At 40.0% G+C, this 17,540-nt stretch overlaps 2 protein-coding genes across 2 annotated transcripts; both read left to right on the forward strand.

Annotated features, from left to right (window-relative positions):
• Positions 1-665: 665 nt before the first annotated feature.
• On the forward strand, positions 666-3,589 carry LOC127533608 (uncharacterized). The gene is made up of 2 exons (XM_051947081.1): positions 666-1,007; positions 1,273-3,589. The coding sequence occupies exon 2, from the start codon at positions 2,443-2,445 to the stop codon at positions 3,406-3,408; it is 966 nt and encodes a 321-aa protein (XP_051803041.1). The 5' UTR covers positions 666-1,007; positions 1,273-2,442; the 3' UTR covers positions 3,409-3,589.
• A 4,322-nt stretch (positions 3,590-7,911) lies between these two features.
• osr1 (odd-skipped related transcription factor 1) lies at positions 7,912-16,824 on the forward strand. Its single transcript, XM_022209585.2, has 3 exons — positions 7,912-8,181; positions 14,224-14,923; positions 16,342-16,824. Exons 2-3 carry the CDS (start codon positions 14,253-14,255, stop codon positions 16,472-16,474), a joined length of 804 nt encoding a protein of 267 aa, XP_022065277.1. The 5' UTR covers positions 7,912-8,181; positions 14,224-14,252; the 3' UTR covers positions 16,475-16,824.
• The last annotated feature ends 716 nt before the right edge of the window (positions 16,825-17,540 follow it).

Raw genomic sequence — 17,540 nt, forward strand, 5'->3', positions numbered from 1 at the left:
TTATCCTAGTAGAACTCTTCGCTCTCAGACTGCAGGCTTACTTGTTGTTCCTAGAATTTCTAAAAGTAGAATGGGAGGCAGAGCCTTCAGTTATCAGGCACCTCTCCTGTGGAACCTGCTCCCAGTTTTGGTTTGGGAGGCAGATACCCTCTCTGTTTTTAAGGTCAGGCTTAAAACTTTCCTTTTTGACAAGGCTTATAGTTAGGGCTGACTGGGTCACCCTGACAATGGTGCCAGCAGGTGGTGGCCTGGAGTGGCCGCGGCCACCCCTACAAATCTGATGGCCACCCCACTGGCCGGTCACAAATATCGATTGCCAGTTAAGCTCACACCGCGGCAAGGATAAGGCTCAGATGGCGCACACTTAGCCAGTCAGAGGCGACAAAGACGGTTCCTTCCCCCTTGATTGGCAGTGATGTCAATCACTCATTCATTCCATTGGTTCTGAGTAGGTTACAAACTCCGACAGCTTCGTCATTGATCCGCATCAATCAGCAGCACCGATCTGAACAGTGGACTATCAGTAAGTTATAATTTCTTTTGTAAAAAGAAGGGGGAGAAGTAATATTCGTCGTGACGTGTCAAAAGGTGCTGCCACAGCAACCTGTTAGAGCAGCACTGCTGTGCTTTTTAACTTATTTGAGTTAGGTAACATTACAGTAAGTAGGCATAGTCAGCTAACATTAGCTGCTGCTATTATTTCAATTTGCAGACCATGAAGAGAAAGTCAACAGACATCTCTTCTTACTTTATGAAGAACATTAGCACAGGAGGAGAGAGAGAGCCAACAGTTGAGCAGCAGAAGGATAGCGATGAGGAGACGGAGGAGGAAGATGAGGAGGAGGAGCAGACAGAGCAGCATGAGCATGACGGTGACACAGAAGCTCAGCCAGCAGCAGAAGTTCAGGCAGCCGCAGCTGCAGAAGAGGGACAGTTAGCAGAGATAATGGGCACAGAGGCGAGGCAGGAGTCAGCAGCAAGTGTTCAACCTGCTCCTGGACCAACAGGTAAAATTATGACAGTGTACCATTAATCATGAAATTTATTTCTAGGCTGGATGATAACATCATCTGGAGAAATGTATGTTTAAAGAGTGTGTTCATTAAGTTATTAACCATGATATAATCACCTTGATTTTGTTTGATTAGTTTGAATATAAATGCCTATAGGTTATTAAATATTTACTATAGAGAGGGGCCAAGTATTATTATTACTATCATGATAGTTATTTTAGTGTCAGCATAACTGATTTTGCCTCTTGTTTTATCATAGATATCTCCCAGTCAAGAGCAGAACAGCCAAAGCAGCCACTTCTGCAAAACTTCCTGCGAACCCATCAAGGTAGCAGAAGACGGTGTTTTTCAAAAGACTGGTACAGCAAACATAAATGGCTGGAATATTCTCAAAGTAAGGACTTTGCCTTCTGTTATGCCTGTCGCCATTTTAGTCTCCCCAACTCAGGGGATTCAGCATTTACATCTGGAGAGGGTTTCAAAAATTGGAAACAGGCAACCTTCAAAGATGGGGGACTTTTAGGCCATGCTAAATCTTAAGTCCATACTAATTCAATGTTAGCATGGGCCGAATATCAAAAGTCTACAGAAAGCACGTCCTTTCTCTCAGCCTCCTTAAATACTTAGTATAACAAGTTAGTGAGGGAAAATAGAGAATACATAAAATTGTCGGAGAAACCCTGCTCCTCACTGCTACACAAAACATCACACAAAGAGCACATAAAGAATCAGAGGATGGGGATAAAGGAAACTTTCTCTCCATCATGGAGCTGGTGGCCAAACACAATCCCTTGGTTAAAATAAGATGACAGGTAAAAGAAACGCAACGTACCTTGGGCATGAGACCCAAAATGAAATTCTCAATTGTCTTGCTGAGATGGTCGCACCTCAATAACTACCGAAGTAGCCCAAAGTGAGGCTTTTAGTGCTTTGGTTGGCAAGACCAAAGACATGAGCAAGAAGGAACAGATGTCCTTTGTAATAAGATACTATTACAATGGGTCAGTATGTGAAAGCTTCCTTTCCTTTGAGGCAGCACAGCACCTGGATGCTGCAGCACTTTCACAGAATATAGTACAAATTTTGCAGAACCATGGCCTTGACTACAAAAACCACCTAGTAGGGCAAGCATATGACAGAGCCTCAGTCATGAGCGGAAAGTACACAGGTGTGCAAGCACACATTAAATCAGAGGCCCCATTAGCTTTTTATGTACACTGCAACGAGCAGTGCTTAAATTTAGTATTAGTTGACAGTATGATATGCATCCCTGAAGCTAACTGCGTCTTTTCGCTTTTGCAGAAACTGTATGTCTTTGTGTCAGGGTCAAATGTGCATCAAAGGTGGTTTGAGATACAGAGGGAGATGTTTCAGGGCCCCCCAAGAGAGCTACAAAGGCTGATAGACACACAGTGGGCATGTAGGTATAATGCTTGCAAGACAGAGAGACAGACTGCCAGCCATCATGTGTCTACTAAAAGAAATATCAGAAGAGCAAAATGGTGACAGAGCTACAGAGGCAAGAGGTTTATTAGTCCAAATAGATCTCAAGTTTGTTGCCCTCCTTGTAACATTTACCAGTGTTCTTCAGATAAAATATCTGTCAGATATTTTGCAGTACCCACAACTGGATTTGGGCGCAGCTGTCACACTTGTTGACTCTCTTATTGACACATTAGAGAGTTACAGAGAGGGCTCTCTCTTTAATGACATCTGGGACAATACTCTGACTCTTACTGAACAATGCAACATCAGTGTGACACATCCTCCAGACCGTCAGGTCAGACCAAGCTCTATGCTTGAAGGGCATTACACGTTCAATCCAATAGTTCAAAGACAAGTTAACACAGAGGAGTCATTTCAGACAGGTTCATTTATTCCAATTATTGATGTGCTTCTCTCTGAGGTGAGGAGAAGATTTTCCAAAGAAAACTGTGTCATAATGAAAGGGATACAGGCCATGAATTCTAGCAGTCCCACATTTTGTGAGAAAGATGTAGTGTTTCCATTTGCCTCACAATACAACTGCAGCACTGAGGATCTACAATATGAGAACCCCCAGCTCAAACGCATTCTTGAGAGGAAGGGAACTAGTAGTCAGGAAACACCAAAGAGTTTAGTGGAGCTCACTGTCTTCCTGGAGCCATACAAGGAGGTATTCTATGAGATGTTTAAAGTGTGCAAAATTGCACTTCCATTACCTGTGAGCACCGCATCCTGTGAGCGCAGTTTTTCTGTGCTAAAGTTAATCAACACAACCTTAAGAAGTACCATGACTGATGAGCATTTAGGCAATTTGGGGGTGCTCAGTGTGGAATCAAGAAGGGCTAAGGTCATAAATCTTGATAAGTTTGTGGATGCGTTTGCCAAAAAACACAGGAACAGGCAACTATAGTTGTTCTGAAAATACAACTGCAGCACTGAGGATCTCTAACAGGAGAGTAAAGTCGTTCTGAAATGTGAGCCTGTTAATGAAAAAGATGATTGGTCCCTGTTTGGAAATTTGTATTGTTACAAATAAAGTTATGACTGTGGCTGAAACATGTCAGAATCAGAATAAAGGGTTTCTGTTTGTATCTGGAAGTACCTGCTTTTTCTGCTTTGATTGCAATAATGTACACTGTAAATGAATGATAGCATGATATCTAGCCAATTTAAAAAAAAATCACCTAACACATATACATAGCAAAATAAAAGGATTGTTGTGAGACTCAAAATGTTAACTGTACTGTTACTAGTCTATGCACATTAGATCATTAGTAACATTAAATATAACATAATAAAGACAACAAGTTTATCAATAGGCGCTTCCTCAAGTCTTTCTGATAGTTTTCTGCTAGCCTACATACTACAGTATACTAAAAAGATAGTAATAATAGTACTTGTAAAATAAAATTCCTGAAATTCTGACTTTTTAGTTTTGGTGTGCCACCCTCAAGATTTTAAGTGACCCCACCTGGCCACGCCTATGAAGAATTTCTGCAGGCGCCACTGTCAGTTTGGCTGGACGGCCAGGTCCAGGAAGAGTTGTGGTCGTCCCAAACTTCTTCCATTTGAGGATTATGGAGGCCACTGTGCTCTTAGGAACCTTGAGTGCTGCAGAAATTCTTTTGTAACCTTGACCAGATCTGTGCCTTGCCACAATTCTGTCTCTGAGCTCCTTGGGCAGTTCCTTCCACCTCATGATTCTCATTTGCTCTGACATGCACTGTGAGCTGTAAGGTCTGATATAGACAGGTGTGTGCCTTTCCTAATCAAGTCCAATCAGTTTAATTAAACACAGCTGGACTCCAATAAAGAAGCAGAACCATCTCGAGGAGGATCAGAAGAAATGGACAGCATGTGAGTTAAATATGAATGTCGCTGCAAAGGGTCTGAATACTTATGACCATGTGATATTTCAGTTTTTCTTTTTTAATAAATTTGCAAGAATTTCTACATTTCTGTTTTTCTCTGTCAAGATGGGGTACTGAGTGTACATTAATGAGAAATAAAATGAAATTTTTGATTTTGGCAAATGGCTGCAATGACACAGAGAGTGAAAAATTTCAAGGGGTCTGAGCAAGGGCGTCAGTTTGTTTTTAAAAGTGGGGGGGATGGAGACCACAGCACTTTGAGAAAATGTCGAAGAACGGCGGCAAAATGCCACAAGCTGGACTCAAACTCACAACCACCGCACCAAAGGCGGAGGCTTAAGCTGTTGGGCTATCTGTACATACAGGTAGAGGGGTCTGTGGGCCGTTATAGTACTAATTCTCCCGGGCCGAAATTTTGCCCCTGCACGCCTCTGGTCGGAGCTTCCACTTGGCACAGGCGCAAATTTAGCATCTGCGCGTTTTTGTTTTTTTTTTTTTTAACCTCACGAAGGTGTGCTGCGTGTCTGTGCAACTCTCGGCCGAGTGCGGATGGTGCGTTCAGGAGCGTCGGAATTTTCTATACTACTGAAAATAACTGGGTTTACAACGGCTTACATGTGAAGAATTTGAATGTGATGGAGACAAAAATGACCCCTGACAAAAAGTGGGGGGGACACGTCCCCACCGTCCCCCCCTAAACTGACGCCTATGGGTCTGAGTACTTTCCGGACCCACTGTAAATCCTGTTGGTTGTCCATAAGTAACTGAATTTCTAATATTAATAGTCTTGTTGGATTTACTGAATGGTTTTAGCTGGCATTTCTTTAAAAAAAGTGCAAATTGTTATCTTAATTGAATTAAATTGAGACACAATTTTTTAGAGTGCACAGGTTTCTAACAACCGGAGGTAGGCATGTAGAATTGAAGAATTCATTTGCAAAAACAGATAACTTCGTTTCATAAATTTTCAGAAAACTCATTTTTTTATTGTTTAGTTGAGATAATGATAATAATAATAATAATAATAACACTAATAATTTATTTTTTCTCTATTTTGTCATGTATTTTTCTACTGAGTCAAATCCACTCAACTTCAGTTTGGTTGATATTATCTCAAGTAAACAACAAAATAAAAAGTTTTCTGAAAATTTATCAAAACGGAGTTATCTGTTTTTGCAAATGAACTCTTCAATTACACATACACTCACTTGGATAGAGAACCATGCATCAAGAACAATAATGCCATGACAATCGGAAGAGTAGCTGCTGTTGCTATAGACAAGCTAATTGGGAACAAATTAAAACAATCTTATTCTTGTGGTTGCAATCCTAAACACAGCACTGCAATGTAATATGATAAAACCCAGATTTCTCATAAAATGTCCGTCAGGGACACAAAGCCGAGGTAATCAGTTTTATGCTGTTGTCAAGTATCTTATATCAGTGTCCCTCCATCATCACTTAAACTCACATTTCAGCTTTGGTTGACAATAAAATAACACAGACAGCGATTGTCAATTTCAGAACCTCAGTATATGCATCAAAAATGAAAAATAATTATGTTTATTCAAAAGGTTTTGTCCACCAGATGGCACATTTTCTTCACTGAAGGTTTTCCTCATGGTTACTGCTAACTGCTAATAGTTTTAAACTGTTATTACACCATTTTAGCATGAGTCCATTATATTTTGCATTTAATACATTGGTCCCTAACCTGTGCATTGAGATCTCTTCTCAGTCAGACATATTTTCATGTAAAACTGCAAATGATCTGAAAATATGAGGATTTTATATTTGGCATTAACTCCTGTCTACAAAAGGTTACATTTCTTTTAGTTGTATCCTGCACATTGAAGCAGAGTTCAGATAGATGGATTGTACCTACTTGTCAGAGGTTTGTTCAGGTTAATCAGCTTTCAGTCAGTGTTTGCTGGTTATAAATATATCTGTGCCTGAAGTGTTCAATAGAATATTTGTCTCTAAGTAGCACTATCATGGTGGGAAACTGAATCAGAAGTAATGAAAATGTCAAATAGTTGCTTTCTTAAAGTGACTTTCTCAGTGTCAAATCATGACTAGACTGAATACATAAGTGAGTGACATTCTAAAATGCTTTGTGGGAAATGTTTTGGTGAGCTAAGGCATAGCAGCACTTAACAGGAGATAATTTGAGAAAAGTCCTATTGACTGATGAATCCAAGTGTAAGAATTCTGGCAGAAACAGAAAAGTGGTTTGTGGATGAACAGGAGAGAGAAGAATGCAGCGAATTAAACCCATGTTTAAGTCTTTGGGAACTTCCTATTTTAGAGTGGGACACATGCACTGACTCATCCAAACAGCAGGAGATAGATAGATAGATAGATAGATAGATAGATAGATAGATAGATAGATAGATCTCTATTTTTCAGCAGTGGAAGCTGATTTAATCCATAGGCACTCACTACCCTCATGTAGTATTTCTCCACAGCCCACACTGCAACACACACATTTCTGTCCATTTCTACAAGAATACAGATCCGCTTTGGCTGGCTGATAAATTGATTGAAATAGAGCTGATTTTCAGCCTATTATTTTATTGGTGTTAGATCAACACTATAGAGATATTTACAAATTAAAACCAGACCTTACTCATACAGAACGTTCTTGTCATATGTCATGCCCTCCCCCCTCCTTTTTTCATTTTTCTTATTCTCACTCTCTACAAGTGTACAAAGCAATTACAGAAGGGCTTTTAGAGTTTTTAGTTAAAACGGTTATGTCATGTCATTTCCCCCTTACTGTTATCATTATATTTTAATGTAGATATGGTAAGTATCTCTTGATCGATTTATCAGTGCTTTTTTGCATCGTCATTTTTCGACAAACAAGTCTTCAAAGACAGCCACATTTAGACCTATACGCTGCTGCTTGCCGTACAGAAGCTCATTAAACAGGTGAGTAATTGCCTGGGTTCGTTATTCCTAAATATGATGCTGAGAAAGTACTTGTTGCACTTGCGCATGGCAGGCTTTCCCAAATCCTCAAATACGCAGGCTGCCGGGCAGATATGAAGATTTTACATCCCAAACCATGATCTGACTGGAGCAAACTGTCAGCAAAAAAAAAAAAAAAAAAAAAAAAAAAAGCTCATTTGAAAGTCAGCGTGCTCAGCCTGTACAGAGACACACACTGAGAGTTTTTTTTCTGTGTTTTAAAAATTATTTTAGAAGCTCATTCTGTCTCCAGCACTGCCATGTATGCACCCAGACGTCGATATTAAGATAAGATAAGATAAGATAAGATTTACTGAACCTTCACCAGGGAAATGTACATATTACAGCTGCTGAATATAACTGAGACATGGAGAAAGCAGGACACAAAATGTATACGAATACAAACAGCATGGCACGATGGCTAATGATTAAAGGCCCGGATTGTGTGGAATTGTACTTTTATACAGAGCAGTAGCGCTACATTTGGAACGCCTCCACATACGACCTTTTCCTTCCTGACACCACAGCATCATCCAGCCGCGCTGAGTGCTGTGCTGTTGGGCTGGCTGTGGGACGTGCCAGGAGGGACGGTGCGCTGCAATAAAGAGGCGGCGGCAGCTGAGAGGAAGAAACAGTGAAGTGGAAAGTCGTGGAAAGTCACACCGCGGCCGCTCTGGTTCACCTCCGTGCCTGCTTCTGACCTCAAAACAGCGGAGGAACATGCTGCTCCCCCGACCGTCTCATTAAGTCAGCTACTAAGAGAAACGAAGCTGCTCGACGGGCTTCCACACCGTGACAATACAGCAGGAGAGTAATTAACAAAATAGACAGATTTATTGGTAAGTGCTTGTTTTTGTATTTAACGTGAAATGGCAGTAAATTTTAAGAGTTTCATGTTAATTTGTTGAGACTTAAAAGTGAAGATATACCATTGGCATAGGCCTAGCATTAGCTTACCATCCAAATACTAATTTTTGATTTTTCTAATGATTTCTAACAGATGAAAAGAGTGAAGATTTGAGACAGAGATTTGCAGGATGGCTGCTCAACAGGTGTAGAGTGCCTATTGCTGTTTTCTTTCTATAACTAATACTTAGTGAGAACAAGAGAAGACAAGATTAAGTAGGACATGAATTAAGAGACCATTGCTCTTTTTAAAACCTTTTCCACAAAAATGTGCTGCAGTCCTGCCTCCTGTATTTAGACCGTTTCACCTGAAAGAACAGCAGAGTGGAAAAGAGCTTGGCTGTGAAGTATGCATTTATAAAATGGCTTCCCTTCTGTACACTCAAACAGTTACATGATATGAAATGTCTTTATCGACAACTTAGAGTAGAAGTAATTCTGACAGCCCTGCAGTTTTATCTATTTATTTATTTTTTGGTTCACTTAATTTTTCTAACTTGCAAATGATCTAACCTGCTTCGGTGGATCCCATTCAGTGCAGGGCTCCATGATGGAGATAGCCTGAAGGAGAAATCTGAAAGAACATCCATGATCAACAAGTACAAAAAAGATGAACTCTGGTCTAAATGTGACACCTTCAACCCCAAGTCAGAGCCTTCTTTTCTGTTTTACTAAGTTGTCACTGATGCTGCTCCGCCAAGCGTAGCCTGAGATTACATGGAATCTGCCTGTATCGCATAATAGGTCTGTGGGCTTCAAGCGTTTTTTTTTGTTTTTTTTTTTAAATTCAATTATTTTTTTATTTATTTTTTTGTTCATCACGGCCTGAGTTCACAGAGCTCTCAGCAGCCGAGCGCGAGCTGCTGGCCGAGAGAGATGGGCAGGCAGGGGGCTTGTATGGCATGTGGCCTACAAGTCTGAGCGACTGGATTATTCATCTCTCCTGGAATTGTAATTATTAAGTCTACTCACTCGTTTTCAGAGTGGAAGAAGCATCACATCTGTGGGATAACAGTAGTAGCACCACCAGGCTGTACTCTATTAAGTAAGTTCTAGTAAAATCTGCACTTTACATTCACAAAAATTACAAAGGCATTCATAGTCAAAGGTGGAGGTTTAGCTTTATGCCACAGTTACAATGTGCAAAAAAATAAATATAGGATTGATACTATTGCTAACTTCTTTATAGAGTAGGGAGTGGGTGAAAAAAAAAGCTTGTTGCTTCACAAGATATATCAATCACTGCTCCTACTGTACGAGCTCTAAATACTTAATGCGTTAGCCCTCAAGAGAGCTGTTGCCAAAGGGCCAGCATTTCAAACCCCCTTCCTTTCATATTAACATGAATGCATAAATAACTGTTTTGCAGTAAAAGTTTACTGTAATGTAATGATTGTTTCATGTACATTGCAGAGCCATACGAAGCATAGATTGTACATTTTTTCTAAAATGGTTGCGCTTAGTTACAGCTAATAGATTGTGTTAAGATTTTCTTTTTAACACACTTATGAGAAGAAATTTTAAACCAGTGGTTCCCAACCTGAGGAGCCCAAGGAGTTAAACCAAACAAAAAAACCACCAACAAAATGACTCCAGCTACTGTAAATACTCGTTCTCTAATTCTTGTTAACTCTTGTCTTTTTGTTTTGTTTGTTTTTATACTGAATACTTTTACTTTATTTATTCTGACTGTAAAAACACACCCCTTCAGTTTAAATAATGGGAGACAGAAACTTTAAACTGCTCTCACTATGGTATAAAGTGACTTCAAGGGATAACAAGTCAAACGGGATGTAGACAAGAATTAGTAACAGTCAGCACCACAGGAGCCATTTGGATTTTTTATGTAGAGTTGGACTTCTTAAATGCATGTTTTGCTAGTTTGAGTTTTTACTAATTTAATATTTGAAGGTGTTAACTTAAATAATTTCTCATAGTGCCTTGTAACTGTTTCTCAACAACCTTTATTTGATATTTTGATTATACAATAGTGGTAAAATACATACAGTCATGAATTCCCTAAATAAAAAGAATAATCTGAGGACATTACTTATTTCCTCAGGGTTTTTGGGGTGTGTTTTCCATAGATTGAACCGAACTGGACCTGCTTTATTCAGCCGAAGAATTAAAGCTCACACTAGATTCTGGGTGTGGAGTTTAAAACTCTGATTATGTTTACATGATATCAAGATGAAAAACTGAATCTTACTTTTCACCACGAAGCCCTCTGAGGTGCTGAATCTCACAGTCCCATCCAAAGAAAAGGGCAAGAGGGCTACATGGATCTGGCGTCCTGTGGTATGCAGAATTCTGAGGGTTAAAGGTGCAGAGAGGCTCAGCAGCAGAGCAGTTATCTCCTTTAATGACCTCCTGCATAAAAGTCAATTACTTCTGCGTCATGATCAGAAAGGAACAGACCACAGGGGGCTGTTTGAGCTCCACTGCTTCTCATTACAGCCACTTCACTGCTGTTTATTGGATGAGTGGACTGACTTCAGGGACACAGTTAAGGCTTGTCCAATCTTCATTTTTGCCACATTTATTAAGATTTCTAAAGGCTGTATAAAGCTGCACAAATATAATCTTTACAGTCATTGGCTGAATTGTAATATCATGATTGTTTCATGCACTTGCAGGACTGTTTACTAAGATAAATGATTGTTAAATAGCACAGTCTCTACTGTGCACATGGTGATGAAGTAAGAAAGCTGCCAATGTTTCACATATGAATTTACAATCCCCTGCATCCTTCCTTGTTAAGTTAGAAATCCTGAAAGCTTGGAAGATACCAGGTTCTCCTGAAGAATCTTTTTTCTTAAGTGCACTATTCTCCAGTAATTCTTGATTTTTTTTACCCAAACAGAATAATAATAATGGATTAGATTTATATAGCACTTTTCTGGGCACTCAAAGCGCTTCACAATGGATCCATTATTCATTCACTCACACATTCTCACTCTGGTGGTGGTAAGCTACTACTTGTAGCCACAGCTGCCCTGGGGCAGACTGACGGAAGCGTGGCTGCCAATCCGCGCCTACGGCCCCTCCAACCACCACCAACATTCACACACCAGTGTGAGAGCAGCACTGGAGGCAAGGTAAAGTGTCTTGCCCAAGGACACAACAGCACATGATTAGGTCAGAGTGGGAATCAAACCGCCGACCCTTTGATCATTGGACGACCCGCTCTACCACCTGATCTACAGCCGCCCCAAAGAAAGTAAAAATCAAAGTAAAACTACATGGAATGTGAAGTGGTCCAAAACAGGATGCAAACTTGAGTCTCCTGGGTGAAAGTCCTTTTGTGGACTTATGCCTTTTTATGTCTATTTTGTCCCCCCTCTTACTTTGTTGTTAGGTGGCTTTCCACTGCAGGAACTTGAAGCAGGGGCAAGGTGATGCATATCTTTACAGGAACAGCAGGTGCTTTATTTTCCCCTCAAAACGGCCTTGAATAAGGTCTCAGAGGGACAATTCCTGCGGCTGAGACAGAGCCTTCGGGCTGCCCTAACACGTCCTACAAGTTCTCGCAGTAGTAAGTGATGTATAGTGTTACCCATTGGTAACAAAATTTCTTTCAGACACATCTGAGAATGTAGTCTAGTTGTACGGAAAAGAAATCTGTGTAAGACGTTGCCTTAAGATGATTAATAATTCTAAGTAATATTATTGTTGTTGCCGTTGTTTGCTGTCTCTGGTGTTAAAATTCCCTTATGATACTTTCTAATGATAAAAAGTCATTTTCGGCTATGGCTGCATCACGTTCTCATATTAAATGTGTATGATAATGTTTTGTGAATCACTTTAGACCCCAAATTCAGTCCAACCAAGATCTTTGACAAACTCTGGGATGATCATATCAAGCAGAGGTGTGGGTTTGGACACCACAGGTTTGTATGGATGAATTTCATGTGGAGTCCACCAAAGGTTAAAGAGGTTTTCTCAGAAAAAGAAATAGCATTCTTTAATGTAAAAGTTGCTCAGTAAAGAAACCTTTACCTTTTCAATTTCCAAAGCCATCATCATTGATTTTGGATTTGTAATGAGTTCAAGATAACCAAAATAGGGTTTATTCAAACTGAGATTACATGTTAATTTAATAGAGCTGCACTGTAAACAGAGGTGAAATATATACTGTCCTGAAGTACAGACAGCAATAAAAAAATATCTGAAATAATAACCCCCACTGTGCAGTGTATTGACACATGCACAGTGTGTACTCTAGCAAATATCATGTTATTGAATTATTGCCACTGCTTTAATAAGTTCTTTAATAAGATAAGCAGCATTTAGATGTTGTTGGTGGTGATTTTAATTACTTATTACAGTCTTGAGTAGTTACCTAACAATGTGCCATACTTTTGTACATTACATATTTTGGATGAACTATTTTATTGAAAGGTACCTGTCATATAAATCTATAGAGGTAAAATGTTCAACTATAGCGGGGCAATGGATTGGAATGTATTTAAAATGTAGAAGTAAAACACAAATGAACATATGTTGCCTTTTTAGTAACACTAGCTGTCAGATGAAACATGCAATGAAGTTAAATGTATATACAAACATTTTCCTCTAAAATTATAATCAAAGTGAAATGCAGCACCTGAGTAAAAGTTCTTTGTGAGTATGCAGCGGTGGTGCAGCATTTGTTGGTCAATACACTGGTCTGATATATGAGATGAAGGGTGAGGAGTGGATTGTTGGCTGTGTTCCGTCTGAGAATGGGACTTGGAGTTGTTGTGGCTTGTGTCCGTCAGCATCGGCCTCAGACAAAGGTACATTATTGTCTATTGTTATTCCTGCTTATCAAACCTGATTTAACAGGTATTTCTCTGGTTGAATGCTGTCATTCTGTTTCTCTGCCCTGGATAGCCTCAGGCATGTGGCTAGGAACAGGAACAGGAACACCCACAGACATGCTTGTGTGTGTGTTTGGATGTGTGCATGCTTGTTTGTGTGCATGTGCGTGTGTGCGTATGTGCGCAAATGTTTATACAGGCAGATGCTTTACATTCACAGTGGCTGACACATTAATGGCAGACATATTGTTCATATTTTTTCTATACAACGTATTACCGACAACTAATAGCCCTTACATGTATGCTAATACATGTGTAGACTATTTGTACTAATGACAATGATCTCCATATCATAGTAATATTATTATAGTACTATTATGACTTCAAGGTGGCATTATTGTTTTTTTAATAAGTTTTAAAAGTTGAGAAGGTCGGTTGGACAAGCATGCCGTGATTGTGACTGCCATGGATGCGATGGGAGTTTGCATGCCATAACCATTTGAACTATAAACATAGCTGTCCTAATAACTATTCTGTACTTGCTTTGTGCTTTTGCAGAAAGTGAGAACTGAAAAAAACATGATATTGGTCAAGAAGTTACTGTATTAGTGATTTCTGGTTGTAACTTTGAAAGGTTTTTGTCGTGTCGATGTAGTGCCTGCACAGCAAAAACAGGCTGAAAATCAGCTCCATTTCAGCCAGCCAAAGGGGATCTGTGTTCTGGTTGAAATATGTGTGTGTTACAGTATGGGATGTGGAGAAACACTTCATGAGGATAATGAGTTTGTCCACTTGCAATTCACATATCAAATATGCCTGTAGACTAAGCCATTTTCCACAGATAACTAGTAGAGACCTTATAGAATGTATGCATTTGGTTACAGTGAAATGACAAAAGAAAACTGAGAAACATGATCTGTTTTCTGTAAATTTGCATTTTACAGTCATCGTTGTAATTGTGTTACCTGAATTCCTGCCAAACCCCACACTTGGTTTCTTGAATGTTGTTGTAGTTGCACTATGCGTATGCACATCTGCACAAGTCTTTGTGATTTAACATACTTGTAGTTGCTGATATAAATGCATTTACATAAGAGAGCTTTAAAACAAATCAATGTAAATCAACCAGCAAGTAGCATATTTTAATTCACTGATGCTTTCTGTCTCAATCAGAAGGCCCTGCTGGATTTTGTGCAGCCGCCATGGGTAGCAAGACTTTACCAGCGCCAGTCCCTCTCCATCCTCTCCTTCAGTTGGCCAACTGTTCCCTCATCCAGGGCTCCTCAAGTCTCCAGCTACCAGCAGATCATTTTCACAGCATCTACAGCTTCAGTGCAATGCACGCCATCCATCTTCATCAGTGGACCCTTGGCCTCCCTCCTTTGGCCCTGCCCCGCTGCACCATCTCCAAGTTGCCTCCCCAGTTTTCCTCCATGGCCTCTATCCCCATATTCCCTTACCTTCTGCAGCCTAAGCAGGACTCTGCAGGGCTGCTGCAGAGCTCCAAGAACAAGCCCCGTTTTGACTTTGCCAACCTGGCAGCAGCAGCCACACAAGAGGATCATTTGAAGGTAGCAGATCTGAGCATGACAGGTGCTGCTGCTGAAGCACAGGCTTCATCTCAACACCTACCCTCAGCCAGCCTAGGATGCCTGCTAGACGTAACCAAACTCTCTTCACCAGAGCGCAAATCTAGCCGAGGCAGACTGCCCTCCAAGACCAAGAAAGAATTTGTCTGCAAGTTCTGTGGCCGACATTTTACCAAATCCTATAACCTTTTGATCCATGAGAGGACACATACAGACGAGAGGCCATATACATGTGATATCTGCCACAAGGCCTTTAGAAGGCAGGACCACCTCAGGGACCACAGGTGAGAACCCTTCATCAAATCAAATCGAATCAAATCAGTGCACCACCATTTCTGTATAATTAACTGAGTCTTGACCCTCTCTATTATGAAGTTTCCGTGCAATTTTTTTGTACATTTTATCATAGTTCCCACAGTTTCCCTTCATAATCTTTACATCCTATACCATTATGCAAATGACATAACTCCGACATGTGGGAGTTGGCCAGATGGATGTCATGCCATGCTGTCTTTCTGCACAGGATGTGTTTATGCACAGCACAGAGTGTAAGTCTCCCAAGCTTGTATACATACGATGCAAATAAAATGTAAGCCATTCTGCAATGTGTGCAAACAGCTGGGTTAATTAAAACAAAAACACTACTGTTACATCAGATGTGTGTGATGAAAAACTGTTCAAAAGTTGATGAAACTCCTTGTGTGTACTTGGCCAAAAGGCTTAAAAGAGAAAAGTTTAGTTGTCAAATGATAATAGTCATGTTAGTGTCTGTGCACAACTCATGCAAATGAGTCTGGTATCACTGTAAATCTGTACAGACAAAAACTAAACCTGTGCTTTAAGCTCTGCCGGAAAAACGTTCCATACATTCACAGTAGGACCAGCAACTACATATTCTAAACATGCACAATACTGCCACAGTTAGACACTAATTTTGGACTGCAAGTGGATGTCTCTATGTACAGTCTGCATGTATCTTTGTGGAGTTGACAAAATTTACCTGACCTACACCCTACACAAAGTATGATGCTAGCCAAAAGGTAAATTAATGAATTCTAAATTATATATCACCAACCAAACCCTGTGGGACCCTTGTGGACATGTGGATACAAAAGGTTGTTGCTAGAGGTACGGACCCGTAGCCTGTGGACTATGGATACGGCACTTTCCATTTGCCAATCAGATACGCAAGATCTGGTCACGTGACTCCCGGTAGACGCTAGCAGTACGGACCCGTAGCATCGGTACTACAGGTACGGACCCTAAACCTGACCCTAACACTAACCCTAACCTTAACCTTTTCTTACCTTTCAACAGTTTGCAGTGGTTAGCAGCTTCTTGACTCGCGAGACTCGCATACGGGTCCATATCTGTCTGGCAAATGGAAAGTGCCGTATCCATAGTCCACAGGCTACGGGTACGGGTCCGTATCTGTAGACACTACCGATACAAAAAGCATGATTTGATATTAAAAGGCTATGAATTTTTCTCACATTTTGATACAATATGAATTTTCAAGACTTATCTGGGATTTGCCTGATTGTGTTTTTAATCGAACCAAACATTCACATGAAATAGGGAAATGCTCATGCAGGTTCTTTTTGATATAACATGCTTTGTTGTTTCATTTGAGGAACATGTCTGAAATCTCACGACTTTTCCTAAGTTACTAACTTGCTGCACTGTTGTGCTCCCCCTGCAGGTACATCCATTCCAAAGAAAAGCCCTTTAAATGTCAAGAGTGTGGAAAGGGCTTCTGTCAGTCCAGGACTCTGGCTGTTCACAAAACATTACACATGCAGGTCAAGGAAGTGAAGCCAGCAAAGATCAAGTGATTCACTCTGCTTTCGGAGAGGGGACCACTGAAAGAACATGACCAAAGACAACAACAATCAAAGAACTGCCAAAGACAGAGCCCTCCATTTTGGTGCAAACATTCCTCAAGCAAGGAATGTTGAAGCAGCCAGCTTTTAAATAAATGAAACACAAGTTAGTGGAGACATGTATGCTTAGTTATCAAAGCCTCCTTTTCAATAAATGTCATATTTGTTTTGTACAAATGCATTATATCAAAATGTATTTTTGCACTTTAACCTGATTGATGATTATTTACATATATCACTGGATTTTCTTAAACTTATTTTCAAAATGAATAATCATTTCTAAATAAAATATTTTACTGTAACTGTTTGGGTATGTATATATGTTTGAAGTAAATTACTGACGGTGTTAGAACTAGTCTTTAGATCTAGTAGTAGTTAGATATAATTCAGCCAATCACATAATGGTTTCATCATGATCTGATGATCAACGAGAATGATAGTGATGAGGTGACAGACCAGCTGCTTAGACCATGCTTGTCTTGCTTTGCCATCCATTCCGTAGAACACAATGATCTGGCTGCACTACACTGTCATTCTGATATAGAATAAAAATGCTCTGACTTGCTTGTATTTACTTAAACCAGTCATTGTCATGCACTGTGATTAAAATAGATAATTCACAAAAAAGTGAAGTGCAGCCTTACTGCAAGATCCAAATACTAAGCAAAGACTTGAGTAGGTTCATGCCCTTAAGTTGTTTCCTGGAGTGAAGAAATCTTTAATATAGATAAAGGCAGGCGTGGAAATGCATCAAAGGTGGGTTATACCTGCATCTTACATCTGGCAAGGAAGACCGTCTCCATGCTTACTTCTTTACCTACATTTATTATTTTTTTATTATAATTGAAATATTTTAAATAGAAGAATGGTACAGGTGCATCAGGCAATACAAGGTGACAATGTTTAAAGATTTAAAGAACAGAAAGCAACAGGGGCTGCACAGTGGTCTAGTGGTTAGCACTTTTGCCTTACAGCAAGAAGATCCCCGGTTCAAATCCTGGGGTGGGCCTGGGATCTT

Source organism: Acanthochromis polyacanthus, chromosome 1 (assembly GCF_021347895.1).
Source record: "Acanthochromis polyacanthus isolate Apoly-LR-REF ecotype Palm Island chromosome 1, KAUST_Apoly_ChrSc, whole genome shotgun sequence".
Lineage (NCBI taxonomy): Eukaryota > Metazoa > Chordata > Actinopteri > Pomacentridae > Acanthochromis > Acanthochromis polyacanthus.